Source organism: Struthio camelus, chromosome W, assembly GCF_040807025.1.
Source record: "Struthio camelus isolate bStrCam1 chromosome W, bStrCam1.hap1, whole genome shotgun sequence".
Lineage (NCBI taxonomy): Eukaryota > Metazoa > Chordata > Aves > Struthioniformes > Struthionidae > Struthio > Struthio camelus.
This window is the reverse complement of record NC_090981.1, coordinates 19,133,740-19,152,583: the sequence shown is the minus strand read 5'-3', so window position 1 is coordinate 19,152,583 and position 18,844 is coordinate 19,133,740. Positions and strand designations below refer to the sequence as shown.

Sequence of the window (18,844 nt, the reverse complement as noted above, 5' to 3'; positions counted from 1 at the left end):
TCTGTCCACTGGTTCTGAGGTTCTTCAGAATCCCATACGCTGCTGTGCCCTTTGGTCAAGGCACAGGGGAAAAACGTTATTTTGGATTATTTTGAATATTAGATTGAATTATTTTGAGAAAGTATGTAGTGCTTAAAAACAGATGTGGAAACGTAATAGTATGGAAAAATTTATTTTTTTAAACTGAAAGTTACACTTCCTGATTATTAGAAGATAGTCACTTACTGACTCTGAATTATAAACTTAATTGCTCCATTTGTTGTACACAGGGCAAACTACTTCTCCCTAGAGAGCATCATAAAATAAGGTTGTTTTGTAGCAGATTTTTGGAAATCTGGAATCTACAAAGCCATTTGATGGTATGTTTCATAACAGCTTGTTTTATTTTTGGTTTTACAGCTGAACTGAACGTCATTGCTCCAATTATCTCTAATTTCTTCTTGGCTTCATATGCCTTGATTAACTTCTCTGTATTCCATGCTTCTCTTGCAAAATCTCCAGGTAGGAACCGCGTTTTTGGGGTGAGAGTTTCACCTGCAATTTCTAGATGTAGAAATACTTTTTAAAAGGTATTAATTTAAATAAATTTTTCTGTTTAATTTAGTTATTAAATGTCTTTGATTTTCATGGTGCATCTCAATTACAAGCCTAACGGAGTCTGTGCTTGGGTTTTTTGAAATTTTGGGGACTAAGCCATCCACGACTAGTAAAGTTTGGGAGCTACTGTTTTTGTCATCTGTGATAGAACACAAGATAATTCAGTTTTTATTCAGAAGTTCTCAAATAGATCTGTGTTGGTATTTGCCATTGCTGTTTCCTATGATGAAGTGCCTTTAAGGGCTGTAACTTGAAGGAAGCTTTCTTGCTAATTCAGTATCAGGAGTTTAAGACCCACCCTTTTCTCTTCTTTGGATTTATCTCTTAGTATGTGTAGTCTCCCAATGTAGAAGAAACTGGAATTGCAGGTGGTATTGCCATATTTTTATAGCCTTTGTGGGATAAAGGAATAAAGGAATGAGCCAAGTAAAGACAACTGCAGAACTCATAATCTTGAACGAATGGATCTCTTGGCCATTCCTCTGTGGGTTCATGGTGAAATAACACACCTAAAAGGTTCTTAGTTAGTGAACTGATAGTAGACATCATTATTTTTTTTTTTTTCAGAGTACGTGCCTAGCTCAGTATCTACACCACAGCCACCTGTATATATTTGATACACTTGTTAATCTTGTGTATGTTGGTGGGCGTTTGATATATTTACCTGATCTTGGAAAAATATTTATCTTGTGAGAAATAAGGGCACAAAATAGTGATAGTTCAGTACTTTGGCATATTTACGTTCTCTGTGGATATGTCTATCCTTTTTCTTTTAATGTGGTGAAAATTTCTAGTCATGTGAAAATACTGAAAATACTACTCACTGGTTCAAGTTGTATGTGTGTGTGAGACATGCTCACTGGTAATCCATGTTCGAAACCTGTCGGGGAAAAAAAAAAAATCAACTGTAATACTGTAATGCAAGCTATTGCCAAATGTTTTAATAGCTTGTTTTAATAGACATACTAGCACAAGTATCAAACTCTCCCATTTTGAAACATGCTTTTTAGGCACTCATCCTGCCCTCCATGTGAGAAAGATGCAAATTAATTTGAAATGTGTTGGAAAATCACAACGTAAACGTGTCAAAGTCTCTTTGTTTCGTATATTACTGACCTTGTCGTGAATTGCCATGTAATGCAGTGCAGAGCACTGAGGAAGGAGAAAAGGAAGAGCTACTGCCTTCTCCTGGAGTAGTGATTAAATGCTTTTTCCCTCCCTCTTCCCTCCCCATCCTTCAAATTGTATTTTGATTTAGGTTGGCGCCCTGCTTTCAAATACTACAATATGTGGATTTCTCTTGTTGGAGCAATTTTGTGCTGCATTGTGATGTTTGTCATTAATTGGTGGGCAGCACTTCTAACATATGTCATAGTCCTTGGACTCTACATCTATGTCACTTACAAGAAACCAGGTATGTATAGGAGAGCTTTTGGTTTTGGTGGGGGTAGGAGGAAGGTAGAGGAAGGAGAAAGTCGTGGCCTTTTAAGGAAACTGAGAATTTGATTCTGTTGAGATGGCTAGTTCAAACTTCTTTTTCTAGCTTTCCACTTGTAATGAAATGTCATTGCAAATGCCTGTATGTTCACTGCTGCTGTTCCCAGCCCCTCCCCCATTTGAAGGAAAGGCAGAGGGAAAGGTGCATGTGAAAAGAGCTTGGGTTGCAGTGCTGAAGGCACCAGAAAAACATGTTTTGTCAGCAGGTGAATTAGGATGTTCCCTTACTTTTTCAAGTTGGAAAGAGTTTTTGGTGGTGGTCTATTTTTTTTTTTTTTTTTTCCCCCAAGAAATCATTCTTGTAGCTATGAACAACAGTCTATACACTTTCTTTCTTCTCTTCTAGAACACTATATGGTTATAAATGCAAGATAGAGCGGAACTGAGTCAAAAGCTGACAATAGAGAAAACGCAATATACTCAGCTATGAAGATTAAGAAATAATTGGATAGTAATTTCATTCTAGCTAGCAAAAGTAGAACCTGTAGTAGAACAACTAGAGAGGATATCAGGAATTTTCATTTCCTCATAAAAATAATAATGTTAAAGGAACTGCTAAACTTAGTCCTTGTCCTTCCCCCCCCCCCCATTAGAAGTTGTTCATTAAAGTATTTGACTTAATCTCATACAGCATTTTCTAAACTACTTTTCCTTTGCTGTGACGTAGAATGACTAAACGCCTCTTTCTTTTTTTTCCTTCTAAATGTTAAGTTTAACTCTAAAGTTGTCACATTCTTGGAAATATATGAAACCATCCAGCTCCTTTTTTTTTTTTTTTTTTTTAACCTGTAAAATAGCAAACTGCAACTAGTATTAGAAGACTTTTACAGAAATGTTATCTTTAGATAGAATTACCTATTTAGCAGTAGAGTTTGTTAGCCAATATTGTGCAGAATGTACTAAGATGTACCTTAAATCTTGAATGTTTAATACCAAGTGGAAACACACATTTTGTGATCATGTAGTTTTATGTTGAACTGCTTTTAATAAGATATTGAAACTTCAAATCTTCCCACAGATGTGAATTGGGGATCCTCAACACAAGCTCTGACTTACTTGAATGCACTACAGCATTCTATTCGTCTCTCGGGAGTGGAAGATCATGTGAAAAACTTCAGGTGACAGTTAATGCTAATACTAAAGATAGTTTCCATTAAATTGCCCATTCACCTCCTATGGGTTGTAACAACTTCGATTTTCACTATCCTGGACAGACTCTGGAATATCTACATTAACGTTTTATTTCTGATCACGACTGCACTTTAGCAGCAGTTTTCTTAATGATGCCAGTTTATGGCACTTTAGTTTGCATCATGGACTAGTCTTAGGGCATGTGAATGGGTTTCCTTTTTGAGAAATCTGAACGGAAAGATATGCTTTAAACTGCTAATGGGCATTCAGTCCATGTGATCAGGCTAAAACTGGTCTAAAGTAAAATCCTTGAGAATGTATAATGGGGGTGTTGGTTCGTCAACACAAAGCTGTTTCACATTAGAGGCACTCTTCTACCGCACTGTGCTAATGGCAAACAGCCTACACTAGCATTCTTCACACAACTGAAAGAGAGAACTGGTTTTTCATTAGCCAGCATGGCTGACCAGAAAGTGTCCTACTGACATAGGTAATTGCCTATTCTATAGTATATATGCTGTCTTTTTGGAGTAAGCCGTTCTAGAAGAAAAGTGCTTCAAAAATATTAATAAGTCATTGACTTCTTAAATTGTTCCCTCCAAATAGAACCATAGATTGGACTGGACTTTACCGGGTGAACTTTTACAACCCCGCACTCGTTTGGCTCAGCACAGAGCCAAGTGCAAAGTTAGATCTAACCTTGATGTTAAATCAGGTTGCTGAGGGCCATGTACAGCCAAACTTTCAGTATATCCAAGGATGGATTCTTTGGGCTGTCTCTTCCAATGTTTGACCACGCTCATTAATTTTTTTTTCTTAATACTGCAATGTCCTATGTCATATCTTGTCAGTTGCCCCTTGTTCTTTTGCTGTGTACCTCCAGAAAGAATCTGACTCCATTTTTTTTTAATTTGGCCTCCGACTAGGTAATCAGAGACAACAATAAGATTCCCTCCTTAGCCACCTTTTCTTAAGAGTAAACTAACTCAGCCTTTCTTTGTACATCGTGTGTTCCAGCCTCCTAATAATCTTGGTGACTCTTTACTGTTGACCTGTCTCTTTTCAGCTTGGACAGTTACCTCCTGTGTGCTGCCCACACCCAGCATAGTGGTATATGTAACTGATGCTTAGTCCAGTGAATCTCTGTCGATAAACCCTTGCAGCTGCAGCTTCAAGGAATGTCCTATTTTGTTATAGCTGGAATACGGTCAGTGTGTTAGCAAGGGAAGCTAGCTACTAAAAATCTTCTGTTGTGTACAGAGGGAGACTTTGCCTACTTATGGCAGAATTCAGTAAGGAGTAAGAGATCAGGGAGAGATTCTTGATTACTGCTGAGTTTAATTCCACAACTCAGAACCTGGCCGAGATAGAGTTACTTCTGAAGAAGAGATTGATAATAGAAATTCTGTCAGCTGGGAAATGCTCCAGTTCTGACCCCAGCCTCTCTTGAAAGTGTCTAAAATTTTCTTAAGCAGGTATAGGGATAGGTATTTCCAATGTCTTGTGTTCCAGACAGTTGAAATAAGCAGCATTGGCCAGTTGTGATAGGTACCAGCACAAACTCAATGATTATTACAGTAAAACTGTAAATTACAGATGTATTAATATGAGTATTAATGTAACTTACCTTTTTCAAACTTCAAATGGTTGGCCGTTGCTGTAGGCGTAAAATGCAAGAATGGAAGACTAATTACTAAATGGCTGTTCTTTCTGAAGTTCTAAGGCTATGTGACATTAAAATCCCTCGTTATTTACAAACACTTTACTATCTATTGCATCCTGTCCTATTGTTAATAGGAAAACACAGTCTGACTTCAGAAACTTGTTTGTTGTTGCCCAGCTATCAAGAGCAGAAATTTTCAAACTTTTCCAAATGCAGTAAAGGCTGGCATAAATATCTGATAATACCTAACTCTTATCAGTGTTGTAACCTCACTTCTGTCTACTGGGAGTCTGTTTTGGGTTGCAAACTTTCACATACAAACAAATATTATAGGAAAATACTTTCTAACTGTGACTTTCTGCTTGTGCTGATACAGTATGTGAATGCTCGGCTGATAAGCATGCATTTGGGGTTGCATTGAAAGTACTTTAATTCTTTCATTTATGAAGCTAGTATTGTGACTTGTAAGCTATTTTAATTGTTTTCCAGAAGAGGTATAGATCTCCATGTAAGCTAGTTCTAAGTATACTGGCAATAGGAGTACTCCTTTGTCACTCCTTTTAGTGTGACAGTGGTTTCTAATGTATGGCAAAAAGTGTTTCCTAAAAGTAACTAGTTCTAGCATGGAAAATGAACTGGAGCTGTTAAATGGATTGAGACAGATTGGCAAAGTAGTTTTGGTGATTTTATTTTTTTTAGTCTTTTGAACTGAATGAGACTGGATGCTTTCAAAATTTATTAGAAAGTTGTCTAGAATAATATGCAATTGTTTGGCTTCTGAATGATAGTGATACAAAAGCACATTATTCCATTTTTTTCTGTTTGGTAGAGAAGAATCTAAGCTAAAACCTGAAAAAGGATGCAACCTGAAAGGGGTAAAGAAACTCAACCCTCTGGCTTGGTCTTGTCTAAATTATGTTTCTTATCTTTTTAAATGTGTAAATTGTGAGACTTGGATTATGAAGTTTGAAACAATTATTTAATCATTGGTAAAATGACAACTGTGAAAGATTGATCTTTTCAGAATTTAACAGAATCTAAGAGTGCATGAGAATACTACCTCTCCTGTGACGATTATGTTCTCATGCCCAATGTTTTGAAGAGATTTTTCTTTTGGTGAAAATAAGTAAACAAAACTCCACAGGAAATAAAATTTAACTTCCCCCCCCCTCAATTCACTATTCCAGACCTCAGTGCTTAATTATGACAGGTGCTCCAAACGCACGTCCAGCTTTGCTTCACCTTGTCCATGCTTTCACCAAAAATGTGGGCTTGATGATCTGTGGCCATGTGCATATGGTGAGTATATTCTCTCTTTTTATTTTAAAGTTACCTTGGGTTTTTTACAGAGCTGTCATTTTTACATGAGAGAAGTGCAGACATTGATATTTACTGTGTCATCCTCTCATGTAGGGGTCCCCGACTTTCCAGTTAGCTGTACTGCATCTTTAAGGAAGCTTTGAAAGTTAATGTGACAGTTAACATAAATGTCAACGTGTGCTTTGCGTCTTTTTCATCCGCTTGTAGACAGATGAAAGTCTTGCAAGTAGGAGCTGTGCTGTAGCATATGCCTGCTACGTACAGCAGAGGGAGAAACTCGGCAAAATTAGTATCTTTGATCATTTGGCACTTAAATGCTTAGGAAGTTCTATAGGAGTAAAGTTGGATTACAGTCTGGGCCTCTTCTGTCCTTGTGTCCTTCAATCTCATGTACTTGCTTCTACTTTGGACAGAGTAGTCAGTCGGAATGTCTAGCATTGTGCAGCTAACCCATCCTTCGTGCCCTGAGACGGTTGCTGAAGCAGCGTGGCTTGCCTCAACATTTTCGACTTAACTTGCCACTACTTCTAGGCACACTGAATTTTTTGGAGTTTGGTTGAAGTTAACTCAAATGTATTTACATAACCCTTGTCATTCTTTTCCCACACAAATAAAGCTGATGCAGCTGGCTCTACAGAAGTAGATAATGGAAGCTGGGAAAAATGCTAGGTTTCCTTCCCAGTGTTACTGTTTTGGGGAGATTGATTCCTATATAGATATTTTCTTTAAATCCTGATGTAAAGTAAGTCATCTTGAGCGGTAAATTCAATATCATTTTAGGCAATGGTTAAAAATGGCTCTTACCTTTGAACTAGTATTTATCCTTTTAGTTTTCTGATAGGTTGATCTCCCTTTCAGCCCAGCCCAGTCCCTAACACTTTACTAGCTCTCTTCCCTGGTTTCTGTCAGGATACAGGATTTCTTGTTGTTTTTGTTCTATATCGATGCAACTTCAGCAGTTCTTTTTGGGAAAAAAGAAAAAAAAAAAGTCTCTTTAAGCACAAGAACAGATCTGTAAACTTGTAGGCCACCCTGGTATGTTTTTGAGGGTAGAGGGAAGGAAGCAGGCTTGAAGTAATTATTCTTCAAAATCGCACTGTCATGAGTTCAGTCTTAACTGTGTTTTAAGGTGGGTGTCATTCTGTGATCTGTTCCAAAACTTAAATTGGCTACAAGAGAGGCTATTGCCTCTCTGGTAAATACTGCTGAGTATGCTCTGGCATATTAGAGTTGTGTAAATTTTTTGTTTTGCTTCATGTTTTAAAGAGAAACCCTTTGTATCACATCAATAAAACATTTAAGGGACTCTAAATTTCAAGTATGAAGTTTGAATGCTCTCATATGTGCTTAAATTTACCACATTAAATAGGGCTTGCTTTTGATGCAACTAACTAACAGATCACAGCAAACTGTGCAACACAGAACTTGTATTTTTAATGAAGCAAATACTGTCTAGTTTTAGCTTCAAAAACTTAAACTAGTTAGGTTGTTAAATAGTTAGGTTGTTCATACTACATATGAAGTCTTTTGTCGGTTCTTTTAAGGTCTTCTCCTGCGGCCAGCTAATATATTATAAATCCATCTATATAAACTTATAATCTCACAGTGAGTGCAAAGGGCAAACTGAGTAATATCTGAGATGTAAGATTTCATAAATTTAATTGCTGTCCTTCACAAATAGGTCTGTGCTGAAATGAGTAATGTTGTATAATCGTTTTTATAGGAAATCAGTTTTGAATCAAGAATTTTCTGGGAGCTTATCCTAAAAATGGTCTGGATCTAAGTTAATACTGTCTTCTTTGAAAGTTGCACCACAGCTGTTTCCATTGGCAAGAGAGGGGCTACTGTGTTCTTGATCATACTTCATCCTATATTCTGCGTTTTGCCATCTAGGAGGAGCACATTGATTGATTCCTCCTGATGGAGGTAATGAAAAGAAAATATGTAAAGAGGAGATGAGGTAGACCGGAACACCTTTTTCATTTTGCTGTAGATGAAATCTCTGTTGCAGATCATAAAAGGGTAAAATGATGTGGGGGAAAAAATAACAGTTGGTAACCTGAAGGGATTTGATAGGTGTGTGCAAACTAGGAGCCCTGGGAGGAAATGCAGTCAAATTACTGGTTTTAAAAGAAACATAAGAGCCCCCAAGGCAGTTCTGACACTTCCTTGATGGTAAATAGGACATGGTGGTAGTCTTGTTGTCTGACAGTTGATGCCTTTGGCTCCTCTAACCTTGCTTTCACAGTCCAATGATCTTGGATTAGCAATGCAGATTCCACATTGTGCTTCTATGTGTTGCATTGAATCTCAGGAGGAAATAGTTTTCCTAGAACTCCAGTAGAGATGCTACTATGACGAGGGTTTTCTGAAATAGCAGTAGGAGGGAGCAGCAGTAGTAGGATTATGTAGGAAGGGAGGCAAACATGATTGTAGTACAACTTGAAACAAATAGTCCCATAAAACCTAATATCAAGTCATCATCTATCCGTGTATCTAATTACAAAATCCTGTTAAGACTGTTATGCTTTGGAGGACAAGCTTCTGCCACCTGCTGGTTGAAAGTGGTTGTGCTCTGCTGGGACAAGAATGTGTAAACCTTTGTAATCCTTTCCTTAAAAATGAGGATCTGGTCCGCTCTTTATTTTTTACTGTTGTTGGTAGTGTGTTTAGTTTTGGGGGAGCTTTTTGGATAGTGGCGAAGCATGTTTGGAGGCTCTTGAAGTTTGATTTGGATTTTAGCAGTAAAATAAGAAATTGAGCATTACTACTACTGATACTCGTACTTCTTGTTCACTTTCCATTTTATTTGCTTCTTTTTGAAAGGGTCCTCGGAGACAAGCTGTGAAGGAACTGTCAACTGATTTGGCCAAATATCAGAGATGGCTTATTAAAAACAAGATGAAGGCATTCTATGCACCAGTGCATGCAGAGGACTTGAGGGATGGAGGGCAGTACTTAATGCAGGTACATTTGTCTCTCCGTGATGTTTTTTTTTTGAAGTGTTAAAGTATTTTCAGTATGAAATTTTATCTTAAAACTTTGTCTTGGAATTTTCTGCTTTAAAAAAAAATAGAACCTTTAGTTGTTTAAGTAACTTTAGGCTTTAAAAATATTTTGTCTTCTCCTTAGGCTGCTGGTCTGGGGAGAATGAGACCCAATACACTTGTTGTTGGATTTAAGAAAAACTGGAGACAAGCTGACATGAGAGATGTTGAAACCTATATCAATTTATTCCAGTAAGTAGAAAATGCAGAAGTGTGGATAACTGTCTTATGTTCCATTTCAGTACATTTGATAATAAGTCAAAGAATTTTTGTCTAAAGATGATTTGAATTACGCAAGTGTTCTAAGAGTTTTCAGAAAGACTCTCAAATTTTCCACATTGCTGATCCAGCAATCTTCAGTATAACTTTTTTTTTCTGATATGGAAATTAATAAGCAACTGCTTTATAGTTTAGACGACTTGGGTTTCTAGATAATAACCCCTTCTGCATCTTAGAGAGATCTGGGGCATTGGTATGAGATTAGCCTTAGAACTAATGTTTTACGTGTCAGTCTGCTGAATGCATTAAACCATGTGTTCTATTGAAAGCAGGGTTTTTCCTACATTTTTGTACAGATTAAGTGTAAAGAATGAATCCATTCTTATGCCAAAGTTGTATCTTCCAGTTAGTGTTCTTATAAGTAAAGTATTTCTTGAAGATGATGCACAGCACTGGACACAAAGTAATGCAGCAACCAACAAGCAGATGGGAAAGGAAATCCCAGTGTAATATACCAGTCCTGAAAGGCAGTTCAGTTCTGGCTGAAAACATTAATGGAGTAACTTGTGCTACAAACACGTTTGAGAAAAGCAAAACTTGCTTGTCACGCTTGCACATACTCTGTTTTGGTTTTTTATATGCTGCTTAACTAGTTTTAATTGTACTTTACACTTCTCATTTACTGTGCCTTGGGGAGGGATTACAGATAGAGATTAAACTGGAGGGAAAAAACCAATTTCCCCTGTGCCTTAAGAGAAAAGCAGAAATACCAAATGCAGTGGGGGAAAAAAAAGGGAGGAATGTTGGCGGGGGGAAGGTCTGTGTTTTTTGTGTTTTGTTTTTTTTCCTCCTATTTTTATTCGGAATGGCTTGTACTAGAAGAACTCCTATGGCCAAGAAAGTCACTGGGTTCTTTACATATGTTAGAGAGAAACCGCAGCAGGTAGTAGCTGTAGGTCAAGTGTATTTTTTTGGATGGAAAATTTTTAAAGTGTGTGATGGAAATACATCTGATCTGTAGGGATTTGACAAAGTAAGTAATGAATTAAAAATATCCAAAAACCTTTGCTTCTACATGAACCTCAGTTTTTCTGGCACTTATTATAGCATATGTGGATACTTTGAACCCTTCACATGAGATCTTACTACTTCAAAAAAAGTGTTTGAGTAAAAACTTGTTCTGCCCATGGAAATGATAAGGGAGCTCTGTGAATTACAGCTGTTTGTAGTGAAATATTTACATTTAAAGCACTTATGATTGTACTTGTATCTAATTTGATTCTAAATTACAACCTCATAGCTTTTTTTAAATCTCCAAATGTTTTGGAAACATTTCTGGAATTTATAATTTTCAGAACAAGGAAAGTTGCCCAAAATAAATTCCTTTTTTGAAGGAGGTAGGGGAAAAAAAAATCAAAATTTAGATTTCCCAGTGTGTCCTGTCATCACCGCATGATGCAGAACTTGACTGGCTTTTTCATGTGGCTTTTATTTAATCACTGTTTTATATGTTAGCGTCAAAGAGAGGAAATGGAACGGATATCCTTTCTATATGTTGCTTTTCAGGATATGGTGTTCAGTTCACTGATGCAATTGATGATTTGGAATTGTAACTGAATTTGTAATATTAATTTATGATTTGGAAGTTTGAATAGGAATGTTTAATCTCTAAAATTTGTTCAAAGAGGGTGCATAAATTAGGTCTTTAGGGAAAGAAAAGATTATAAAAGACTATAAAACTTGTATTTTTGTTCCTTTTCTGCAGTGATGCCTTTGACATTCAGTATGGTGTGGTGGTCATCCGCCTAAAGGAGGGCTTGGATATTTCTCACCTTCAGGGACAAGGTAAGATTTATTTTGTTTCCTAACTTCCTTTTAATTCCACTTTCTGAAGATGTTAAATGAAGGTAAATTATTAATAAAAAAAGAAAAAACTCTTATTACAGAATATAAATCATTGAAATGAATAAGCCTGACATCTATAATGAGAATAAACCATATTCAGCAACAGAACTTGGTTTTATGTAGATACAAATAAAGACAGTTGTATATATTGTAAGTTGTATGTAGTTGCTTCACAATGATTTACTGTTTACTGCCACAAATATAAGAGGCTAGCAAATTGATATCAGGTACTCAGGAGCCCAGTCTAGAAACTAAGAAAACTCATTTATTAGAACTCATTTATTTATTTATTAAACTTGGACGCATGGTCCAAGAATACCATGGATCTTTTTTGTTGTTCTCTTGTTTGTTTGTTTTCAGTCCTTTCTCCAGACTGCCACCACTTAAAGATTACATTCACTAAGGCGATCTGCCTTACGTTTGGAAAGGTTTTGTAGTTTCAGTGTAGAAGACATGGTTACACTTTGTAGACAGTGATCTTAAGCTGACTAGTATAACTTCAGTTGATAATCAAGCAGAATAACGAGGGAAGCCCATGAGCTTTGTTCGCAGCTGTGTCCTGAAACTGATAGTGTCTAATTTGTTCATAGCCCGCTCCATGCAATGTGGCTACCAAGAGGAAGAGCGCTCGTGACATGTAACACATGCTGTGCAGGTGGTACCTGCCAGAAAGAGGGGAGGATTTTTTCCTTTTCTGGAAATGTATGAAGGTATTAGGATTTGGAGGGAGGCACAGAACTTGTCAGTGTGTGCAAGAAGACAGAGGTATATGAGAAACAGCAAGGAGTGACCCTGCAGTGTGAGCAGGAGAACGCTCAGAAGAGCAGGAAATCATGACTCGGAGGTGTCAGAGACTTATTATCTGCTGGGGGTGATGTTGAGTTTACTTCAACCCAGACAGCTGGGACTCCCCAAAACCTGGGAAGGAAATAGTGGGAAACTGAATTACTTTAGAGCAGGCACCTCTTGGTACTTCAAAGCAAATTTTTTGTGCTTTCCTTGTTCCTTTTTAAGTTTTCTGTCCTTTCCATAGCATGGCAGTTGTAATAAGAGTTCAGCCAACTCTGAAGTATAATCACATACTTTCGTGTGATACAACTTGAGACAAGTAAGTGGTTTAAGCTTTTTCTTTTTTCTTCCTTGAAGAAGAGTTACTGTCATCCCAAGAAAAATCTCCATGTTCCAAGGATGTCATAGTAAAAGTGGATTATAGCAAAAAGTCTGAGACAGACACTTCTATAGCTTTTGCTCCGTCATCCAGTGAAAAAACTCATGTGCTGCATAAAGGTAACTTTCTAGTTAGCAATGAAATTTGAATTCTCATTATTTCTCTCTCTGCTTCCCTTTTCATGGGAGTATTACTTAAGGTTTTCTTTGTATGTGTGTGTTTGTGTCTGGGGAACACAGAAACCTCTCATGCTTTCCTAGCCATTGATGTCTGATCACTTAAATATTTTATTTTAGAACACACCAGTATATAAAATAAAACTTTAAGATCCAGGCCCCTAAATAAAACAGTTTGTAAACTACAAACCACATGTTTGTTTTTGTTTTCAAGTTTGTTTTGAATAGTTAATAGCATTGGGTGGCACTAAAAATTGCTTGAGAATCAGGCCACAAAACTATATATAAAAAGTCTCATTTTAAGGCTGCAAAGTGTAGGAAGGAATTTTTTTTGGTCTCAGATTAGTTTATTTCATTATATACATATTAAAAAGACAAAAATAATTCAGGATATTTTGACATTACAGTAACTGACTTTACTGCTCTTTTTAAAGAACAAGCCTACAGTGACTTTATAGTTAAGTGAGAAATGTGGTTTCCTCCCTCTCCCTGCTCCCTCTACCTGAATCCCTGAAGTTCAAATCATTCTCAGGACATGGTAAACTGTATTTGTGTGCTTTTTTTCCTATGAAGTAACATTTCATTCTACATATTTGTTTTCCAAGTTTTTCTTATTATTATTTGTTTTTTTTTTTTAATATACACGAGTTGTGTTTTCATTAACATCACAAAAGAAAGTAACCTTTTTATTTTGTATCTTTACACATCTTTCAGAGGAGGATGAGGACGGAAAGACTCCAACACAACCACTGTTGAAAAAAGGCAGGCATTTTCCACCTTTTTGTGTTAAATCATTCACATTGTTAATTTTGGTTTTCCTTTCATGCTGCTCCCTCCCTCCTTTCTCTCTCCCCCCCCCCCCAACTGCATATATAAATATATATACATATGAGAAAGATTGAGAGAAAATATCAACTGTACAACGTTAGTTGGTTTCTTTGTACTCGAGCTGAAATACAGTTCATTTTCAGGGATTAGGCTGTGGTAAAATGAAAGTTTATGCAAGCTCCCAGAGCAAGCTGTTGCTCAAAAAGAATTGCACATGTGTCTAAAATAGGAATGCTGGAATTTTTTTGAACTTTGTTCTTTATAAGTGACACTTGAAATGTGTCACAGCTTAAAGAGAAAATGGATTTAAGAAATGAAGAACAGTGCTTCACAGGGGATTCTTATTTATAAATGTCATCTTGCTTAGTTAAAGTAACAGAAGATTAGACAACAGAATATTAGAGTCTACATGTGTTGCAAGAGAAGTAAGATCTTTGTCAAATGCAAGAGGTAGCAAAAGCGCATGATCTAATGCTCTGACGTATGCAAGTGATGTTAGTCCAGGCAAATGACTGTATAAAGATCTTGCAAATCATTTATTTAACAAATCTCTGCTAGATCACTTGGAGTTCTAAATCTTTAAGTGCTGAACATGTGAGTTTGCAAAGTCCCGAAATACTGCTCAGTGTATATTTATTCAATCAAAAATTGGAGTCTGGGGAAAAAAAAGAAGTTAGTGTGTGTGGGTTTTGCTTTGTTTTGTTTGTTTGTTTGTTTTAACTTAAACTCACAAATATCACAAAAAACATTGATATTAAGATGCTGCATTTGAATTTTGGGGTTATTGAGCAAAGCATTTTAAAAATGAACTTTTTTCTGCCTAGACTTGAAGAGCACATCTTCACCTTTAAACTTGGCTGACCAAAGACTTCTTGATGCCAGTACTCAGTTTCAGAAGAAACAAGGCAAAAGCAATATTGATGTCTGGTGGCTCTTTGATGATGGAGGTAATGCATTTTATACTTAAACAACAAGTTTTGAAGAATGATTAGTTGTTAATAGATATGTTTTATGTGTTATATGTGTTTCTTATATATATTGCAAACTTGTAATATAAAATTCTCTTTTCATAAGTTGCTATGGTTTTTGATGCATTCCTAAACTCTCGTCAAAATGCAGGTTTGACGCTATTGATTCCCTATCTTCTTACAACCAAGAAAAAGTGGAAAGATTGTAAGATCAGAGTGTTCATTGGTGGAAAAATAAACAGGATTGATCATGACAGAAGAGCGTAAGTTCACCTATAAAAGCTTCATTTAAATGCAATTGAAATGAAACTTAGTGCACAGTAGATAACTTTCTCTTACTACTAGCTCGCTTTCAATTGTTGTTTAGCAGGGGCTTGACCATACCTGTTCCTCCTTCCTCTACAATAGTTTCATTGCCCCCAGATCGTGTGGGATGAGATGATTCCTCAAGTTAACACTAATTCTTCTGTAGCATCGTCTAACGCAAGCATTTTCTGTGCTCCTCAAATATGTTATGAGGTTGGCTTTAAGGGAGGGTTCTTCTCTTATTTTAAGCTTTTAAAAATGTTTTCCCCAAAGCAGCTTGTTGATTCATAGCAGTATGCCAGGTTTGTATACGCAGACGGGTTCCCCCTGGCCTTCTCTCTACTTCCATCGCACTTATGTTGCTTTTTTCTTTTCTTTCTTTCAAACTAATGTTTTTAGTACCAAGTTCCTGTCTATTTATCCTGTGAGATAATTAGAAATACAGTCACTGTATAAAGGCTTGTTTTTTCTGATGCAGGATGGCTACTTTGCTCAGTAAATTTCGGATAGACTTCTCAGACATTATGGTCCTTGGAGATATTAATACTAAACCAAAGAAAGAAAAGTAAGTCTCATAAAACATTATTTGTTAGCTGAATTCTAGCTGTCTGTCATAAATTTAGAATATTTCATTCTTTCCTGCATAAAAATTTTGATAGAGTAGACCTCATAACATGAAGTGTTTCAGAAAAATGCAGGAAACGAACTAAGCAATAACTCCTATTTCCAATAATCTAGAACCTTGTATTTTTTTTAAATGTCTGGCCGTTAGACTCTAGTATTAGATCTAGAAAAATCTAATTTGTGTGGCACAATATCCTCTGAACAAAGGAGGATTGCTCACAAAACTCTAAATGGTTTTAATCTTTCTTTTTTCTTTTGTATTTTTTTAAAGGTAATGAAGCTTGTCTTTAAATAGCCTTTCCCCTCCGCAACTAGGTGTGTGTGTATGTACACACACACACACACACACACACACACACGCCACACACAGACACACGTACACGCATAGGTTTGGCTTTAAGTTATGACTATTAACCTGCATGGGCATGATCGTACATGTGATATTCTCATTTTCAACAGACTAGGAACTATAGACAGCTTCTGGTACGAATACTTTAACTGTAGAATGTGTCTATAAAACACAAAAATATCAAGGGATGGCTAAGGACTATCTCTTCCCTTCAAGTTTTCTTTAGTATGTTGAAGTTGCATATATTTCCACACCGATATTTTTTTATATCTGAATAGTCTGACTTAAATTTCAATTGAGTCATGCAGATTGGGAAATAACTGTTCACAACTTGCTATCTAAATGCTAATATGCATTCTTTTATACCCTGATTTTTATACCCGTTCTTAAATTTATAGAATACATCAAATAACTAAAATGGTAGAGTACTTTTGGCACTCTGATGCTTTTCGGATATCTTTTGCTCCTGAGAGAGGGGCCCGCTGTTGTAAAATGCATAAATTTATTTGTAGCACTTCTCTGTGCATAGAAAGTTGAGATTGTAGAATTACATGGAATTATTTTTATTTTTTATTTTTTAACAGTTGCTGTGCTGTATAATAGAATATTGTTGATACTTCTTTTTGTTCTGCCAGAAAGCAGCAGCAGATCATTTAATTTTTTTCCTCTTGATGAAGGTGAAGTCAATCTACCAACTAACTGCAGTAAAGACCACTGTTAAGGTTATGGGTAGAAAAAATGCATATTCTTTATATTGCGCGGGGGTTTCCAAAAGAAAGAGGAATATCTGAGTTTGAAAATGGGTAGCGGAAGTGTTTAACTGTGTGGAAGTAACATGTTGCACGTACTGATACTACAATATATCTTGAGATGTGTTACTTAATTGTTTTTTTTTTTTTTAAACATTTCACAGAGTGTAATTGGGGAAACCACAAAAGACTGGCAATACTTTTGTTCTTTATAAAAGCCATTCAGATAACACCAAAATCAATTATTTCATTGGACATAATGCATACATTTCAGGCTTTTTTTTTTTTCTTCTCACCTTTTTCTTTTAACCTTCAAAGACAAGTTGTCTTTTCTAATCTATGGCAGCCTTTTTTTGCTGTTCAGAAATCATAATGTGGACAGAGAAAGTAGAGTAAGAGTGATTGTTTCTTCTAATACAAATGGATGAATCTTTAGCGTTATAAGGTTTTCTCTTGTAGTCCTTGCTATAGTATCCAAGTAACTTCAAGAAAACATTTGACATCCTAAAGAATGCAACAGGAAGACTGTAGACAACATGGCTCTGTTTATCCAGATTTGAACACAGTTCTTAGACTGTACTTGAAAGATTAAAAGGAAAACACAAATACCAAAGCCAAAATCCTAATGGCACCAGTATGAGACCTCAGCTAGTTGTGTGTGGTTTTTTGTTGTGACGTACTAAACTCCTCCTTTGAACTTAACTCAAAAGAAGTCATTGTTATGTTATTACATGCTTTGTAAGATAGTACTGCTCAATTTTCAAGCAACTAAACTTTTGCAAGGGTTTTATGCTTAATTTTTAAAGCAGGCTAAAACTTTATGTTTAGTTCTATAATGAACAGTGAAAGCTCCGTATAGTTGTCCCTAAGTGATTATAACATCTACCTTTAACTTTTGTATGTGCCTATGTAAATGGTTGATTTGATATTCTACGTGCAAAAAGGAGTGGTGAAAAATTTTCAGTTCGTCTTATTTTTACATAGTAGTAAAACTTACTTTCTCATAGCATGAAAGTCATTGTTGATGTACAGGCTTGTATCAAATGTGTTCTAACATGGCTGTTCACTTAATCCTTCCAGTATTGCAGCTTTTGAAGAAATGATAGAACCATTCAGACTTCATGAAGAAGATAAAGAACAAGAAGCTGCAGATAAAATGAAGGAGGATGAACCTTGGAGGATAACAGATAATGAACTTGAGCTTTATAAAACAAAGGTTGCATTTTCTTAAATTGCTATGTTTTATACTGTCACCCCCCCCCCCGGCATTTATGGATATATGGTCTCAATGAGCTGATTCTTGTTTCTCTCTCTTCTGTAGCTGCTTTTATGAATAGCTTATGGTAAGCCCCATCTGAAACCATTTAGATAGTTCAGTGGGGGACAGCTATAGAAATAAGTTTCTGCTATCTACAGCATGAGTTCTATGAACGTGGGCCTAAACTGCTTTTGTACAGTTTTAGTCAGTTGTTCATCGACTTTTGCGCATGTAAGATCTTTAACCTGAGTCCAAACTACCTGTTTGCACTTCATTGTTTAAAAAAACAAACAAGCAAAAAAACCCAGCAACTTCAGTTGTGGTGTTAAGGAGCAGTTAAAGGTTTGACGTTTTTCCCAAGCAGTCGTATGCTGTAGAGACATCAGTCATTCCTCCATAGAAGCAACGCAGAAGGAGACTCAAGCAGCATCCTGCAGCAGGATGCAGATATAGACAGGTGCCTACAGAAAGGCGAGTTCATACTTCAGTTATCTGAGGTTCTTCAAGAAGCGATGTTCCTGAGTATATTCCAGCCTTATCTCTTTCTTCCTGTCTGGATTTGTACATCTTGTGTGAAGACTTGCAGTAGAGAAGAAATTGGAATGGCTGGTGGGTCTGCATTATAAGAAGTGTAAAAAAGCAAGAATCTAATTAAGATGTAGGCACAGATTGACTGGAAGCTTATGACAAGATACCTACATACTCTGTACATGGGAGGGAAGACTTTATAGTTAATGAACTAGTTAAGTCTTGCTATTCCTGATGTCCATAAACACCCCCAAACCTCTTTTCAGTGAGATAACTACAGTGAGTCTTTTTTTGGTCTGCTGATAGCTTATTTCTTTCAGCTCTGCTGGCTAATGTATGCAGAAACACCTCAGCTGATCTGAGAACAGTACTATAGGAAATGGTTAATTCGAAATGGTTGCTGAAACAAGCACTGTAGTTGACCTGAAAGCAAAAACTGAAAATGACTGTATGAACGCAATCCTAAGAAGCTGTCCGCAGTAGGATGCGGAGAGTGGCTTCAGATGCTAAG

The 18,844-nt window shown here is 36.4% G+C and overlaps 1 protein-coding gene across 2 annotated transcripts in view; it reads left to right on the top strand.

The window, feature by feature from the left end:
• Positions 1–18,844, top strand: part of LOC104150302 (solute carrier family 12 member 2) — a 63,783-nt gene that overhangs the window by 40,574 nt on the left and 4,365 nt on the right. Inside the window, exons 13-25 of one of the 2 annotated variants that reach the window (XM_068924994.1) lie at positions 400–501; positions 1,856–2,011; positions 3,113–3,212; positions 6,076–6,187; positions 9,035–9,175; positions 9,341–9,447; positions 11,240–11,319; positions 12,526–12,666; positions 13,438–13,485; positions 14,376–14,498; positions 14,671–14,782; positions 15,304–15,390; positions 17,628–17,763. In XM_068924994.1, coding sequence (XP_068781095.1) covers positions 400–501; positions 1,856–2,011; positions 3,113–3,212; positions 6,076–6,187; positions 9,035–9,175; positions 9,341–9,447; positions 11,240–11,319; positions 12,526–12,666; positions 13,438–13,485; positions 14,376–14,498; positions 14,671–14,782; positions 15,304–15,390; positions 17,628–17,763 — 1,445 coding nt within the window. The remainder of the gene's footprint in view (positions 1–399; positions 502–1,855; positions 2,012–3,112; positions 3,213–6,075; positions 6,188–9,034; positions 9,176–9,340; positions 9,448–11,239; positions 11,320–12,525; positions 12,667–13,437; positions 13,486–14,375; positions 14,499–14,670; positions 14,783–15,303; positions 15,391–17,627; positions 17,764–18,844) is intronic. The other variant, XM_068924995.1, reaches the window with a different exon arrangement.